Raw genomic sequence first — 18,629 nt, 5'->3', positions numbered from 1 at the left:
AATTATTAGAAACTGTTCTGAAGTTCTTCATTTTTTAATAGAAAAGTTATATGATTTTGATAAATACTGCTTCAGTTTATTTTTGTCAGTGAAGTTAAAAAAACTATCCCATAAGAAGTATTTCATGACCTGTATCCAAAGGACTTTTGCTTCATTTGTTTGTCCTTGTCAACTGTTCTTTTCTTAAATCCCCAGGACCACCATCTCCAATTGCTTCTCTCTCAGCAGTGAACTCCATGTCCTGCTTTACTAAAAAGATCAAGGCTAATCATTCTAAGACTCTTCTCTTCCTTCTTTCAAAACCTCTCAACATCTATCCCTATCTTCTCCTTCGCTCTTTAGAAGGGAATTTTATTGTCACTTTTAGTCCCTCTTACTTATATCATCCTGTCTCTTAGTTCCTTTTCTTATAACCCTGCTCTAGTCTCCTCTAACTTTAACAAAACCTCCCCTGAGTCTGCCATTGTTTCAATTTCTCATTCCATATCTCCTCCCTTTTGCTGCCACATAGTCAGCTACAATCTATATTTAATTCTTCACTACCCACCCAATTTAATTTAATTCAACAGCATTATTAAGTATATGTTTACAAGGTTCCAAGCACTGTGATGGACTAATAAAGGCCTAAGAATACAATAAAAAATGAAAATAGGCCCTGATTCCAAGGAATGCATTATTCCTTTATCTCTTAATTCTATGTAATCTGGTCTTTGACTCTACTATGCTGCTGAAACTGCTCAATCAGTTTATCAAAAATCTCAGTTTCTTTATCTGATGACCTTTTTTCTTCCCCTTTGATATATCTTCAGCTTTCAAGATTGCTAACAAACTTCCCTCATTCTACTTGGATATTTTCTCTTTTCTCAACTTCCAAGACAGTGAGTGCTCTCTCCTAGTCCTCCTGTTATTTGTCTGACTAGATAAAAGGAGTCTTGGTCTCCTATGGTTCATCATCTTCTGACCTCTAATCATGGGAGGTCCCCTAAATCTCTGTCCTAGGCCTGATTCTTTGTCCCCCCCCCCACCTCTCCTTTTCCTTGGTGATCTCCCTGATCATTTCTATGTGGAGACTTCTAGCTCCAGATTCTGCCCTGAATTTTATGCCTGAACTGATTGTATTTTATACATTTCTGTATGGATTTTCCAGAAGTGGCATAAACTTAATTTTTATGCAACACCTTGGTTATTAGAATAAGTACCTTCCTTGGAGGAAAAGGGTTGGGGGAGAAGGGAGGGGGAGGAAAGGGATGTCATAAAGATAGAACAATTTACCAATGCATAGGTGCAAACCAGTAACCACCAATGGAATGCCTTTCCTATTACATATCTTATTCATGATTTCCCTTGGTCCTCATAAATTGGTGGCAATTTTTTTTATCTTGGATATAAAACAGTATAAATCCCAAAGTGTGTGCAACATTAAGGCCAGTCTACAGGTCTAGTGGAGTTGACCATATTTTTTAATGTTGACTTTTTTTTGATGAAGCAACCTGTTTGACCTCAGGTATGCTGTGGCATGTTATTTATTGGTACAATGGTATATGATACTTTGTTTTATCAGCAATAATCATACCTCATTAAATTCTCTATGGGTGTGGTTTATGATTATCTTTAGAATTTGGCTGTAAACAATGTTTTAAATTATTTATTTTGTCCCTTTAAACTTCCCTCATCCCTTTCCTACTGAAGAGCTTGTGGTCTCTCAGTCATTTAATCTTGAAACTGCAGTCATCTTTGACCTCTCTCTCTCTCTCTCTCACTCTCTCTCTCTCTCTCTCCATATATATATATATATATATATATATATATATATATATATATGTAATCACAACTTTTCTTGACATAAACTCTTTGAATGCAGGGACTGCAAAATTTTTCTTTATCTACTAGTTAGTATAGCATCTAGCATATAGTACAACCATGATAAAAATTTAAAAGTTTTTTGTCAAAATTCATTCCATATAAGTATGCTTCCCAAATAATTAAAACTAGATTCCTTTAGGATTGAAAATTGACTATTCATCTACTCTTTTTTAAAAAAAAATTTATTTTAGGTTTTTGCTAGGCAATGGGGTTAAGTGGCTTGCCCGAGGTCACACAGCTAGGTAATTATTAAGTGTTTGAGGCCAGATTTGAACTCAGGTACTCCTGATTCCAGGGCTGGCGCTCTATCTGCTGTGCCACCTAGCCACCCTCTATTCAACCACTCTTCATTTTAAACTTCTCTGCTTCTCAGAGTTATCCATGCATTTATATGCATACAAGGAGACTAACTCTTCTCTTCCTTTGCTCCTCCCACATCTTTTTAGAAACATTAAATATTTTTAAATTATCTGAAGCCTTTGGACTAATCTGAAAGAGAAATCTAATCAGTCTTTCTTTAACTATCAATTCCAGTACAGTTTTAATGAATTAACCAGATTTAAAAAAACAATCATTTTCAAGGAACAGAACATACCTGTAGATGATACCTTTGGAATGAAGGAACTGTAGTCCAAGAATGATTTCTGCAGCATAAAACCTGGGGGGGGGGACAGTATTGAGAATCAGGAAACATCACTGATGCATTTTAAACAATTGTTTTTCTAGGCTACTTTTGAACTGAAGGACATACTTTTTTTACATTTGAGGTTTTTATTAAAAATAAAAAACTAGATTTTCAGATAAGACAACTTATGATTAGAAATATCAAAAGTATTATTTTAAATATTTAAATGTTTCTTTGAAGGATATGGGTACACAAACATCTTAATGAGTTCAAGTTATGAGACTTGGATTTAAACTACATTTTCAGAGTATTAAAAAGTATCAGATGTGATTCTGAGCCATCAACAATGACCTTTGCAGGATTACGGAGAAGATGCTACAGGATAGGTAACAGGCAGATATTATGATTTTCTTTTTCTTTCTTTTTTTTTTTATGGGACAATGGGGTTAAGTGACTTGTCCAAGTGTCTGAGAACAGATTTGAACTCAGGTCCTCCTGACTCCAGGGCTGGTGTTCTATCCCCTGGGTCACCTACCCAGATATTCTGATTTTCAAAAAAGCAAAAGTGATAGAATGTATGAATTATGTGTTTGATTTAGACTCCTGGCAAAATTCACAAATATCTTTTAAGGATATGACTTGTAGGATTTAGAAAAGAGAAGCAGTGATCATTTAGGATTAAAATTACTTGACAGAATAACCTTGTTTCCTTTTCATTCTAGCATCTTTGCCAAGAAAATCCCAAATAGAACCACAAGGAGTCAGATTCAACTGAAAAAAAAAATGATTGAACACCAAGATAAGGGAATGTCTAGATAAACATTTCAGTAAAGCATTTAACAAAAATCTTTCATATAGTCTTTGTAGAAAAGTTCAAAGACAGGTAGTATGCTCTTATTTTGGACAAGATGGGAAAAAAGTTAGCTAAATAATAATAATACAATTAATTTGACTCAAAATGGTTAAAAGTTGGAGCCAAAGAATAATCATTACCAAGAAATATCATAATGGAAGTCATGGAGAGTCAAAGGGAGCTGTCCTTGGTTTTGTGCTATTTTTTTCATTAGTAATTTGGATGAAATCACAGAGGACATGTTTATCAAACTCTGTGTTGCACAAAGACTTGTTCTGCTTGGTCTTATGGAGCTGAGCTAATAGCAACAAATGGAAGACACAAAGATAGTTTTTGACTCAAAATAAGGAAAACTTTCTTAACAATCACAGCTGTATAAAAGTAGAAATCTGCCTCAGAAGGTGGAGTGAGTTCCTTCTTCATCAGAAGTACTCATATAGTTCCTGAATGGCCATTTTGTGAAGGATATGGCAAGGATTTTTATTTAGACCCTGACTAAAATAGTGGAACTTTGAGATCTACTTTGACTCTGAGGAAAAAAAAGGATTTGAATACAGAACTTTTGCCTTCAAGTCCAGTTAGTATACTTTCCATTGTGCTAGACTTCAATATGCCTCTCCCCCTACCACAAACACTGAGTTCAATCAAATTAACTTAAACTCATAGGATATATGTTCAGATTATATATCAATGAACATGGTTGCAATTATGATGTGACCTGATGAGAAATTATCTAATTTAAAGACCAGAAACAGTGAAACAAAGGCTCATGAGGAAGCTTCACAAGAAGAGTTTTTCTAATTGGACACATTCCCTGAGTTGGAACTGGGTTATGGTGACTGAGTATTTCCCTCAAAGGAACTGGTGAATTTGGAGGAAAGGCAGATGCAGGGTGAAGATAAAGAACACTGGTTTGGAACATGTTGGTTTGTGACAACCATGGAAAATCTAGTTGCTAGACATGCAGTTAAGGAGGGAAATGAATTTTTTACCAGATGTGGGATTGTATTTTTATAAGAAACTCCTAGTTTCAAAGTTCATTTACCAATACAAATAAAGAACCATTATTTTTACTCATCTCAGTATCAACTTATAGAGGTCCCTGTGTCACTTAGAAAGTGACTGAACCAGGGGCGGCTAAGTGGTACAGTGGATAGAGCACCGGCCCTGGAGTTAGGAGTACCTGAGTTCAAATCTGGCCTCAGACATTTAATAATTACCTAGCTGTGTGACCTTGGGCAAGCCACTTAACCCCGTTGCCTTGCAAAGAAACTTAAAAAAAAAGTGACTGAGCCAAAGTCATAGTCAGGTTAAGGTTTTCCTGACTTAGGACAGTTTTCTAATCCATTATACTTGGGTTGAATCAGTGCCTTCTACTTTCTGGGCACTCAATACACATTTAGCCATAGCAATAAAGAAAACTCCAACAATTAGAAGGCACTTACGTGGCTCTACAAAGATCAAACTTGTGGTAATTTTGGATATGGTACATCAAGTCTCCTCCATTGAGATATTCCATCACAAAAAAGAGATTTTCCTAAGGGAAAATAAAACAATTGTGACTTTTTTCCCCTCAAAATAATACAAGAAAATTTTTAAGAATTTCTTTTAAAATTACGTAAACATTTTTAAAGGAGGTGAAAACATTAAAGACTTTTGTGAAGAGTACACAAGTGTAAATAAAGCATTCTAGGATTCTACTTATCCTATCTAAATGTATAGCAGCATTTCAAGAAGGATTGCAGTTATACTAGTGGTTTATCTTTTTACTTCCCTTGCTAATGTGTGCCCCATTGAGAAATTTTTTGGTTTAGGCTAGGTGGAATATGCAGAAAGACTGGTTCCAGGTGAGGGTGTAGATCTAACTGAATTTGTACAAAGGCCAGACAAAGAAGCATCCATAAACATATGATAGGGTTTATTTGGTGATGTCTAACCTACAATATGTATCCAGTTGAGAGTAACATTTTGAAGCCTGGGACTCTTGACTAAGGGAATAAAGGCATTCTTTCATTCAATTTATTTATTGAGTAACTAGCCTATGAAGATTAATAAATTATTGAGAAGAATATAAGATAAAGATGTCCCATCCCTCTGGGAACTTATAGATAGCTTAAACAGATAGTATAAATATAGTATCTTAGATAATCAGAGATGGAAAGGATCTTGAAGATCATCTTATTTCAGAATCTCAGAAACACAAGAGTTGGAAGGAACTTTGGAGGCTATGTCATCCAACTTCCCTCGAACAAAAATCCCATCTGCAACTTCTCTGACAAGTAGTCAATCTAACCTTTGCTTATAGATTTCTAGTGAGGGGGAATCAACTACTTCCTGAGGTATCCCATTCCAGATAGCTCTATCAGAGAGCAGTTAGATGGCTGGGTGAATAGAATGTTGGATCTGAAGTCAGAAAGAGTTGGGGTCAAACTGGCCTCAGAAAGTTACTATATGACCTTGACAAGTCACTTAACATCTGTTTCCCTTAATCCATTGGAGAAGGCAATGGCAAATTCCTCCATTATTTATGCCAAGAAAATCCTCTGAACAATATTAGTGTGCTATCCATGGAGTTACAAAGAGTTAGATATTACTGAATGACTAAACAACAACTGTTAGGAAATTTTTCCTTACATCAATTTGAGATTTACCTTTCTGTGACTTTCACCCTTCGCTTCTAGTTCTGTTCTTTGGGGCCAAGCAGAACAAATCAGATTCCTCTTTCATATGACAACCTTTCAAATATTTGGAGACATAATAGAAGCTCCTTGAGGACTGAGCTATGACCTTTTTTTTGTATCCCCTGTGATTATGTAACAATGACACTTTAATAAATGCTTGATTAGTTCTCCACAAATTCTCTTATGTAGCTTAAATATCTCTAGTTCCTTGAGTTTATCCTCCGATAGAATGCCTTGAAAACATCAAAACATCAACCTGATCAACTTTTTTGCTAAATGAGGTCAACTTTTTGAACTTAAGTGTAGCACTTTACATTTATCTCTAATAAGTTTCATCCTATTTGATTTAGCTTTATGAGTCATGACTGTCATCCAATATGTTATTTTCCTTTCCAGATTCAAGCTGTAACAAATCTGGTAAACTTTCTATTCACGATGATTTTCAAGTCATTAAAAAAATGTTGAACAGAATAGGGCCGAAGGCAGATAATTGGAGTCTACAGACCTAGTAACGAAATACTAAAACTTGTCACTGTTCATTTCACAGCTCCCCAGTGCTCTCTAATTCTTTGTTCCTGGGATCACTGCATCATTTTGTGGATAAATCTTTCTTACAGTGCTAATTGATATACCACAATGTGTCAAACCATCTTAGCTAAGACACAAACCAATCTGTAAGATTCTCAAGAAGAGAAAAGTGATAAATTATATTTACAGGCAGCATGGCATAGGATTTAAATCCAGGTCTTCTGGACTCCAAGACCAAAAACACTATCCTCAATGCTTATATTATTATAGGTATCCTCATCTGTAAAGTAGGGTTCCAAATTTTGATTCTGTCTTGATAGAAATTGATATTCTAATAATCTTAAGTTGAAAAAGTATCTGTAGTAATGACTAACAGCATGATGCAGTGGAAAGAATATTGGATGGGGAGTCTGAAGACTTGGTCTCTGAATTCAACTCTTTAGGACTTTGGGTATGAGGATAATTATGAAAGTGGAGATTCGACTTTGGTTTCCTAGTATGTCATGAAAAGAGTAGAGTAGCTGATCTAAGAATTTTCTTACAGTTCAATGTTTCTATGTTTTTCTTATCTTCTTTCAGGTATGATTTCTCCCTCTGAGGATATCCAGGTTATATCCAGCTATAATGTTAAGTGAACAGTTTGACAGGTACAACCACAGTCCCTCAAGATGCATGTAAGGCTATTAAGGTCAGAATCTGGGCTATATTAACTGCCTCAGCTTTTTGCTGGATTGGCTCAGTGAGACTTGTTTCCCCTATGTCCTTGTTCATCATTCCTCACTCCCCATTAGGCAATTTAGGAAATAGCCTAGTTTTTCTAGTTCTTACTACATTATTATCTTTCTCCCTGGATGACAGGACCATCTCTGAGTGGTGCCAGCTGACTCTTTGTCTAATATATATATATATATATATATATATACATATATATATATATATATATATATATATATATATATATGTATATGAATAAATAAATTTTGTGCCTATATACCTTTGGATGAGAGTGATAGAGGCTACATACTGAGACTGTTTCCTATTGACATTTATTCTCCTCTTGCCCTTGTGAGTAGTAATAAACTTTGTTAACTATTATCCTTGTGTGGCTCTGCTCCTCTTCATACTAACTCTTCTGCACTAAGTGGGAGTCTGTATTTCTTTAAAAAAAACACACAGAATACTTTCAAGACTTACAATTATTTTTTTTAAACTGGCCTTATGAAGCATGCAGTCAGGGATCAGTGGGGGTGGAGAGTATGTGTATATAAGAGACAGTGAGTAGGGGTAGTGCATGTAGTTTTCTCTCTCTCTCTCTCTCTCTGTGTATGTGTATAGTGTATATAGATGGGGATGATGAGAGATTTATATGTGCTTTGAAGTTGTGACAAAGACCTTTCCATAAATTATTTTGAAAAATAAAATTTCTCCAAAAGGGTAAGTTGGAGGTCAGAATTATACCTACCCTGTTCTCTGGCTATATTTCTTTTCATTTTATAGAGAAACAGAGCATAAAAAACTTACAGTATCACAGAATTTGTGAATTCCAAGATTCTTCAGTGAACTCTATAAGTATTTCTAGTTTCTTCCTGAAAACTTCCAATGGAGGGGAATCTGTCATCTTCTGAAGTAACCTATTTTATTTTGGATAGCACTACTTGTTAGAAAGATTTTCCTGATTTCTGGCCACCAAAACTGTTCACTCCAATGTTACAAATGATTTTTAGTTGCCAAATCCAATGGCCTTTTCTCAATTCTCATCCTCCTTGACCTTTCAGGAGCTTCTGATACTGTTGATCATTCTCTTCTTCTTGAAACTCTTCTGTCTAGGTTTTTGGGAGATCACTCCCTCCTGGTTTTCTTCCTATCTATATGACTACTCCTTCTCTGCCTCCTTTGCTGAATTAGCCACTAGATCATATCCTTTAACTGCAGGTGTCTCTTAGATTTCTTTCTTGGTTCCTTTTCTCTTCTTTTCTCTATACTTCTTTACTTGGTGATGAGTCAGCTCCCATGGATTTAATAATCATTTCGATGATGATTATTTTAAAATATTCCTATCTTGTCCCAATCTCTCTGTTGACTTCCAATCTCATATGTCTAACTGCCTAACGCATCTTGATTTGGATGTACACTAGATATCTTAAACTCATTTATATCCAAAACAAAACGCATTAACTTTTCCTCCTAAACTCTGCCCCATCTCCCCCCACTCCCCCACTTCCCTATTACTCTAGAGCAGAAGTGGAGAATCTTTTTCTGCCAAGGGACATTTGGATATTTATAAAATCATTCACCTGCTATATTTGGTCAAACATTTAATTAATTTTACCCTAACAAACTCTGAGACTTGTTGAATTTCAAATCCCACCTTGGTTACTGTGGCAGCACCAGACCAAAGGCTTTACATGCCCTCTCTGTTCTCAGGGTTATAACTTAAGATGCATCCTAGATTCCTCACTATCTCTCACTGCCCATCTGTTGCCAAGGTCTCATGATTTCACCTATGCAAGATTCCTGGAATATGCCCCTTCCCTCTGCTCTCACACTGCCATTGCTCCAGAAAAGAAGTTCATCACCTTAAACCTGAATTATTGCAGCAGTCTGAAAGTGGATCTACTTGCTTCAAGTCTCTCCTTGATTGTTCCAATCCATTTTCCATTGAGTCATTAAAGTGATTTTTATAAAGTGCAGGTTCTGATCACGTATCTTCATTACTCCACAAATTGCAGTGACTATCCATTGCTTGCAGGATCATACACAAAATGCTCTGTTTGATATTGAGCTCTTTATAACATAACTCCCTCTACCTTGATTCAGTGATATTAGCTTCCTGATTGTTCCATAAATTATTCATCCCAACTCTTTGGCCATTTTCCCTGTCAATTATGTCCAAAACAAAACTTATTAACTTTTCCTCCTAAATCTGGAATGAGCTCCCTCTTCCACTCTGATTACCAACCTCCCTGGATTCCTTTAAGTTCCAACCAAAACATCACTATCAGAAGCTTTCTCTAACCCTTCTTAGTTCCATTGCCTTTCCTCTTTAATAATTTCCTATTTATATTGTACATAGTTTGCTTTGTGAATATTTGTTTGCATGCTGTTTTTTCCCCCATTATATTGTAAATTACTTGGGGGCAAGTATTCTCTTTATCTCATTTTATATCTAGAGTGATTAGCATAATACTCAACATGTAATAGAAACCTAATAAATGTTTACTGCTTGATTTAAAGTATACATTTCAGGTGTTCAGCAGTCCATCTAATGCCCCCAAAGAATACACTTCTTGAAAACTTCCAATGAAAAGAATTCATCATTTCCTGAAGCCAACTCATTCTACTTTCACAGCACTATATATAAGATGTTTTCCCTGATTTCAAGCATAAATTTTCCTCTTTGCATTTAACCCTTGATCCTAGTTTTGTCTGCAAGAGTAAAAACAAGTATAATCTTTCTTCCATGTTACAGCCCTCCAACTATTTGAAGAGAGCTATCATGTTCCCCTATCATGTATTTGCTTTTCCAAGCTAATCATTCCTCTACTTCCTTCATTGCCATCGTTGTATGAATCATAGCATTCTAGATCTAGGACTGAAAAGAACCTTAGAGTTCAACTATTCTCCCTGCCCCCCCCCTCCACTCCATTTTATAGTTGAGGAAACTGAGGCTCAGGGTGGTGGAGATGCTTGGCCAAGTAGTAAGTTGTAGTAAGCACCAGTCAGGATTTGAACCCAGACATGGAACTCCAGAGTCTTACTCTTTCCTTTGTACCATATTCATGAGACCTTTAATCATCTTAGACACCTTTCTCTGGACATGCTCTAGCTTTCAAATATCCTTCCTACAACAAAGCATCCAGAACAAGATTCTTCTAGTAACATTTACTCTCAGTATTATAGAAAACCTTCTAACCTTATCTCTTTGTTCAAAGCATCAAGAGCTTTTATATAAAATAGAGTAGGTGGAATTTCTTTTAAACACTCCAGAGAACAAATGGTGCTAACACTTAAAATATATGATCACATGCTCCCTCGTCCCCTTCAAGTCCTTCTCCACTCGTCATTGATAGTAATAACAGAAATATTAGATGAAAATTTCTATGCAAGTGAAAAGAAACAGCTTACAGATCTGAATGAATTCCTAAAAAGAATCCTATTTAAAATTTTACAAATCATTAAAGGATTTTTAAAGTATGTGTTTGTGTGTGTCTATATAAGTACAAGAGAAAGAGAGGCAGACAGATAGGTAATGAATAAATAATACTAAACAGCATGTTCCAAGTATCTCAGTTCAACTTATTTCCCATACATAATTTAGAATCTGGGAACTGAGAAAGGATTCAAGTTTAAACTAGTGATAATACTTATTATTTGTTGCCATAAGTATCAATAGCAAAAGAATAGTTATATATATAATACGTTGGATATTGCATTTAATACTACTGATGATTTTCCTTGGCTACATAATAAATCTGTCGAAACACACCATCTGGTCTTCAGCCCATACTAAGCTAGGGGCATCATGATGAGCCAAATCATTTGTTAGTCATCGTTTTTTGAGGGTAGTTTGATTCTCTCTAATGTTTGAGCAAGGCATTTTAAGGTTTCTTTAAAAAAATGAGAAGGGGAAAGCAAAGTCCAGAGAAAGGTTTGGTATGACAGTTATGCCCCAAAATTAGTTCTGGTTTTCACTTGTGGGGTGTTCAGATAATTGTTTACCAAGCCTGTTCTTAAGCCAAAGCTTTCCTAGTACCTCTCCAGTTCTGGTGAATTATGAACTTTTGCCATAACTAATTTAAATTTGTGCTCAGAAAAAAACAAAAACAAAACCCAAATGTAAATTTTGAAGTTTCATGGTATAAGTGAAAGAGCACTGACTTAAAACCCCTCCCCCCAAATTTGCATTTAAGTCTCATCTCCAATGCTTGAGATTGTGGATAAATTATGTAGTCCTCTAAGTCTTGGTCTGAATCTGTAAAATGAGAGAGTTGATTAGATGGTCCCCTTAAATTGCTTCTAGCTTTAGATTATGGATTTCAAGACTAAATCTGAGCACTGATGATAGTTCTTGAGGCCAAGTCTTGAGGCACTTTTTGAAAATTTTAATTGACTTCCAAAATAATGATAATATAGATTTATAACTTTGATGAAGCAATGAAAAGAAGTCAAACCCAAGGAGCCTTCAGGACAAGAAAAGACCAGGCAGAAGTTTGAACTCCTCTGGGGTCATTACCAATTACAGTGACCTAGCCTACTGGGGAAGGCCATATGAAGTTATATGGTTTAATGGAAAGAGACTTTGCAAATCTTAAAGTGCTAGGCAATTGCTAGCTATGATAATTAGCTATCATCAAGGGCACACATGAGTAAATTAGATGATTTCTAAATTCTCTTGCTTCACAAATTCCCTTGCTTCAGTCTTAGATTTTATTTTCTTCTTTTTCTACACTCTATTTCTTGATAAACTCATCAGCTCACATGAGTATAGTTATCACCTCTATAAAGATGATTCTCAGATCCATACATTTAGCCTGAATCTCTCCTAACATGACATGCAACAGACTGCCTATTAGACATTTCAAACTAATTATCCTGTACTTATCTTGAAATCAATATTCCTCAAACAGAATTCATTATTTTTAATCCCCAATCCTTCCATCCTAACTTCTCTTTTTCTTTCCCCTTGCTCAAATTCACATCCTTGAAGTCATATATCACATTCTCTTTCTGTCCGATAATTCCTCAATGATGCTCTTATTCCCATCCTCCTTTGGAAAGCCTTGTTAGCTAGATGTTGCAGCCTCTTTACAACAAACATCAATCTTTCCTTTGCTCTCTGTGTGATCAGCATTAGTTATTAGAAGGAAGTGGTGCTTCTTGTCTGACTTCCATACAGAGACACTGATAAACTGTTTGTGTTGTAAAATGGGTCTTGGCCATCATAGGGAGCTTGGAGTTAATAAAAGATAAAAAGTGCTTTGAGTTTCCTGAAAGTAATTTTCTGTCTATTTTCCTCTTCTTTTCTTCCTCTTCTTTTTCCTATGCCTGGCCACTGTTAATCTATATTTTCTGAGATTCTATAAAGGATATATGAGGGTGTGTATATACATGAAGATGTGTATATATATATATATATATATATATATATATATATACATCTTTATCTATATCTATATCATCTATATCTATATATAGATTTATATACACTCCCATAAGACACACTCATATATGTGCAAACATGTCCATATATAATTATATACACACTGTTGGACAAATTACATTAGGTTTCCATTTGGATGCATATTGAAATCCGTGCAATGAAATTTCTTCTCACATTCAATTTTTCCTGAGTGAATAGTACAAACTTTATTGACTGATGACAGATCACTTTTATGAAACTTTGCAATGATTTGGAACTTTCTTATTAACACAGTGTCATCCACAAGCAGGAATGTCTAGAGCACCAACCACCCCCCCTCCCCAACCTTGCTTCCCAAATCTCAGGATATCTCCTTGACCTCATCTCCATTCTGGATCTCCTCAATCATAGTGGCAGCCACTCTGGTGAGCATCTCTTTCCCTGTTTTGTGCTTTTTATAATGTTTATTACCAGAGTTATTGAAGGGATTATTTCTTATTCTATAATTCTAAGGAATTCTGGATAATTTTGATATGTGGTTGGGAGATACCTTGTTATCAAAAAGCCTGTAAAGTGGTATTTTGTTCTTTAGAGTCTGATTTCTTTCTCTTTCTGGGGGGGGGTATTCAATGAATAATAAACACAATGAATCTTCTAAACATCTTTCAGTCAATTCTCAAGTATCACTAGTGTCCTCCATACTTGCTAGTGGCTTCCCTCCAATTTGGTCTACATATGTTGTCTCTATTATAATTGTTCAGTAGTTTTAGTCGTGTCTGACTCTTTGTGACCCCACTTGGGATTTTCTTGACAAAAGTATTGGAATGATTTAACATTTCCTTCTCCAGTTCATTTTACAGATGAAGAAACTGAGGCAGACATCATTAAGTGACTTGCCCAGGGTCACACAGATAGTAAGTGTCTGAGGTCAGATTTGAACTCAGAAAGATGAATCTTCCTGACTGCAGACCTCAGACCCTGTGCACTGGCTGCCTTTATTTCTTTTGTTGGATTGTATGGCTCATGAAGGCAGGCAATATTTTTACTTTTCTTTATACTAAGCAAGGCTTTGTACAGTATTTAACACATTGTAAATGCTTATTAACTTGTTGACTGACTTGCACTAAGTTGTTCCCTACTAATGCTTTTACCCAGAGTTCCCTTTTTCATTTCTAAATGGGTTTCATAAAATTTTGCATATATATATATATATATATATATATATATATATCATAAGTCAGTAGTTACTGATATTCTTTTTTATGCTGGCAAGCTTTTATTGACAAGTTTTGAGAATATTTCCCATGCCTTTGGAAAGCTTCTTTTAGATATCTCATATAGAAGGCTCTTGATTGTATCACCTCCAGGATGGATCACCTCTTTAAATCTTGCTGCTTTCCCTGACATTGTTTTTCTGCCATAGGACCATTTTGATTTCCTGTTATCACCTTAGGGATTATGACCTTAGGGTCTAAATGTGATGATTAGTTCACAATCCTTGATCAGGGGAAACCAACTAGTAATCTGTCAATTTTTTTTTTTTTTGCAAATCTTCCATTTTTCTTCTTTTTGTAGTATTGCATTTTTCATCCTTGACTACTCTTGGGATTAGTTATATAACTTGCCAAACTTTTTGGTGAGATAGGTGAACTGGTTTTATCTTTCACTGCTTCTCTCAGTTTTTTGAGTTAGTATTCCTCATAATAGTACAACATTCTTCTTTCCAGTATAGCCAATAAGAGGAACTGGACCTAGAATTTCATTGGGATAGCGAACTCTCAGGGAGGAAAGATCCTCTCCCAAGGCAGATCAGCTTAGAGAACTGCCTAGAGGAGAAGTATAAACTTGAACCCCTTGATTCCTAGAGGGTGGCAGAACCAGATTAAAATGTAATCGATAAAATGTTTAACAAAATAAATAAAAATACAATAAAGCAAATATGGGATTTGCAGGAATCCATGTCTATTTGAGTTGGACACCATTAGGGGTTTGTCTAGGGTCACCAAGTCAGTATGGATTTATCAGACAATAGACCTAATCTCTCATCTTCCTAACTAGATTAGCTCTCTATACCCACTGACTCTATAAAGTACAAAAATATAAACAAAAAACCCTTAAGTCCCACTTCGTTTTTCTTGTATTCCTGAAACATTATAGAATTATGCCTTACTTCTTTCTACATTAAAAAAATAAAATTAAGTTGGCTGATGAATTCTCTCTACAATTTCTCTCCCTTGGTGATACCAATTTCATTTACCAGGATCTTTCCAAGTTCAGGCATCATAGCCATCTGTTCTTTCAGTTACTTAAGAAATAGTCCATCTTGACCTGGTGATTTTAACTGATCAAGAGAAACTATAGGTAGTCTCTTACACTCTTCCTCTTTATCTTGGGTATCAATTCCCTTTAGACCATTTTTGTTCTGGCTTTTTCAGCACAAAGATTATTTTTCTTGGCAGAGAAAAGAGAACTAAAATAAAAATTGAGCGGCTTTGTCTTCAATTGTCCTCTGATACTATCTATTTGTCCATTGTCCCATTTATTCTCTGTACTCCAAATCCATCTTTCTAGCCACTTTGCCATTCTTACTCTCCTGACTCTTGCTAAAAGAAAACCACCTTTTTGTTGCTGTTAGCTATCCTTATCACATCTGGCTCATTTTGAGCTCTGACACTCAGGAAATATTCTTATAGAACTAAGGCATGCCTTTGTGTTCACTTCATTTTCTTTCTAAAAGATGATTGTATGTGTCTTTTAGAAGTCTGACTTGGTTGGTAAATTTCTTGAAAAGATTACTTGGCCTTATTAGAAAATTGCTCCCTTTCATATTTCTCAGAATATTTTCTTTGTGTTTTCATAATTTAATTGTATTGTTATATCTCAGTTTTTTGCACTATATAGACTAACCTGGGGTTAGAGTTCCTAGAGGCATTTATGGTGACAATTAAGTCATGGACTAGCTTTTATAGAAAGCTTTCCCATCAGGCCTTATAATTAATAAAGTACACTGTCATCAGAGTGCATTTTTTGAGTATCTGCCCATGATTCACAGCCTGTACTAATGACACAATAAAACACAAACTGTCTTGTGGGGTTTGAGGTTCCAATTTCACTCTATAAGGAAGGTCATTTTTAGCTTATATCTGACAGCACAATTACATTAAGGCCTCTGGAAAGAAGTAAATGATTGAGTAATGCTAAACGACTTCTGTCTAACAAAAAAGCATTTGACATACTATTTAATAAACTGTATTTATTTATTAACATCCAATTTTATAAACATAGTCATGATATTCTATTCTGGGCATTCTAGCCAATTAAAAAATTGAAAAGACAAAGTAATTTATAGCTTTGAATTTATATCTTCTATACAATGAAGGCAATAATCAATATTTGTTTAGACAACTATTCCAGACTTTTCAGTTATGAACTGCTAAGTGGAAACTTTTAGTCTTAGAGAATTTTAGAGTGAAGGACATTTAGATTTTACAAATACACACACACACACACACACACACACACGAGTGTTTGGCAAGATGTTTCCTGATATTGAAACTCATTTTCTAATAAAGGTGTTTCATTGCATAGCAACAAAGAGCCATAGAGAATTTCTCGGGGATAGTTAGAAATTAAGTGAATTAAAGCTCATATATATCAGGACTTGGTTCTTCACATTGTGAATATACACATTCACACATATAGGCATATCAGCACTTATATAATGGAACCTGGGAAAAGTTAAGTGTCATATCCAGAGTCACATAACCAGTATGTATCAGAAGTAGGGCTGGACCCCAGTCCTTCAGCAGGTTTTCTTTATCCAACTATGCCATGGTGCCTTTCTCATGCACACTATATATTCACATAAGACCTCTGAAAAATACTGGGTGTGTGATCCTGGACAAGCCACAACCTTCCAATGTCCCGGAGTTCTTGCAAAGACTACAAATAGAAAAAGCACTGATTTGCTTTAGTAGAAGCTCCTTGCTGGGAACTCCTTACATAAATGAAATCACAGACCTGGTAAAAATTATGTATATGGGGGTGGCTAGGTGGTGCAGTAGATCGAGCACTAGCCCTGGAGTCAGGAGTCCCTGAGTTCAAATCCAGCCTCAGACACTTAATAATTACCTATCTGTGTGGCCTTGGGCAAGCCACTTAACCCCAGTTGCCTTGCAAAAACCTAAAAAAAAATTATGTACGTGACTGAACCTTTGGTTTCACCTTTGTAGGGAGCTCCCAGTGAAGAACTGCCTTTTATCAATGCAAGATAATACTTTCTCTACCACAAATAGTTCTTAGGAGTTGTCTGGAGCATCAAGTGGTTGAATAACTTGTTTAGGCTCATATCCCAGCTATATAGAAGAGGCTGAATTTGAACCTAAATCCACTTGGAGGCTAGTTATCTTCTTCTTCTTCTACTACTACTACTACTACTACTACTACTACTGCTGCTGCTGCTGCTGCTGCTACTACTACTACTATCTATCTATCTATTATTATTATCTATCCATGCTTCCTTTCATGCCCTCCCTTCTCAAATTCATATCTGTTTATCTGACTAATCTCAAATTTTCAGTTGTGTTCAGGTGTGTTTGACTCTTTCTAACCCCATTTAGGATTTTTTGCCAAAGATACAGGAGTACTTTGTCTTTTCTTTTTTCAGCTTATTTTTTACAGATGGGGAAACTGAGGGAAGCAGGACTTGCTCATTGTCTTAGGCCAGATTTGTACTCATACAGAAAAATCTTTTTTGCTTCCAAGCCCTATGCTCTATCCTAGCTGTCCCAGAGATATAGCAAGTATTTAATAAATGTTTTTGTTTAACTGAAGATAGAGTACTAGGTAAATCACTTAACTTTACTGAGTCTTAATTTCCCCAATTATAAAATGATGACTATCTCTAAAGCCCTTTATATGGATAATCTGAAATCAGACACTGAAGAAAGACACTGCATTTTCTACTCTTTCTCAACAAGAATATTAAGAAGGAAGACTATGAAGGTCTACAAATAAAATCTTCATATTTCTTTTCTGTTTATGTCCACAAATTTAAAGAACATATATTTGTTCTGGGAGTAATTGAATATATTTATACATAGGAATATTATATCTAATTTATAATAGTATATCTTGTCCATGTAAAAATACACAGAAAAATCATTTACAGAAGAGAAATGCCTAGAAATGATTGAAATCCTTGAAGTTTTTTCACTTTTTTAAAGCAAATATAGACCCCTCCCTCCACTAATTCTTTAAATGTCTTACAGACATACTAGGGGCTGGATTCAACTCTAAAAATAAATAAGGTACAAGATGGACTCAGAAAATGATATACACATTTAGTATTTAAATTAAATATATATTATTTATAAATGTAATTCATGTTTTATGATAATATCTAAATAATAAATATGTATATATATATATATAAATGTCAGTTAATATTATTATAAGAGGACAGGGAGGTAAACGAAAGAAGAGAGTGAGAATACATCATTTTTGTTAAAGGTCCTATTCTGGTGCTTCCTGGCAGCATGGAAATGACCTTGAATTCCTGAAAACTGTCTAATAAAGGATAGGAGAAATACTATATTGCTGTAGGACAGGGACAAATTATAGATTTATAAAGTACTGAGGTAAAAACCAAACATGAGGAAAATGAACAAAGATAGATGAAAGAGAAGGGATAATGGGACAATTGTAAATTTTTTGCCTTGAATTTCACTTCTCAATGATTTGTTTATTAAGTTTAAAATGAAATATAATTGAACAAAATGTAATCTTAGAAGTTATGTATGGAAGATGGTCCATCTGTTAAGAAATAGATAGAAAGTTAGAAAGCCCAGTTTTCTCATGAGAATAAGCAAATGTCTTTTTAATATGAATATGAAAAAATAGGACATGGAAAATTATAAAGTAATGAGAACTATGTCATCA

General features: G+C 35.1%; 1 protein-coding gene across 3 annotated transcripts in view; it reads right to left on the bottom strand.

Annotated features, from left to right (window-relative positions):
* PRKCQ (protein kinase C theta) overlaps window positions 1–18,629 on the bottom strand; it is a 191,268-nt gene that overhangs the window by 53,223 nt on the left and 119,416 nt on the right. For all 3 annotated transcript variants that reach the window (XM_074194181.1, XM_074194179.1, XM_074194180.1), the window contains 2 exons: window positions 4,787–4,878; window positions 2,459–2,521 (listed from right to left, as the gene is read on the bottom strand). In XM_074194181.1, coding sequence (XP_074050282.1) covers window positions 2,459–2,521; window positions 4,787–4,878 — 155 coding nt within the window. The remainder of the gene's footprint in view (window positions 1–2,458; window positions 2,522–4,786; window positions 4,879–18,629) is intronic.

The sequence above is a fragment of the Macrotis lagotis genome, chromosome 7, assembly GCF_037893015.1.
Source record: "Macrotis lagotis isolate mMagLag1 chromosome 7, bilby.v1.9.chrom.fasta, whole genome shotgun sequence".
In the NCBI taxonomy this organism is placed as follows: Eukaryota; Metazoa; Chordata; class Mammalia; order Peramelemorphia; family Peramelidae; genus Macrotis; species Macrotis lagotis.
The sequence above is the reverse complement of the archived record's forward strand: the minus strand, read 5'-3'. Positions and strand labels throughout refer to the sequence as shown.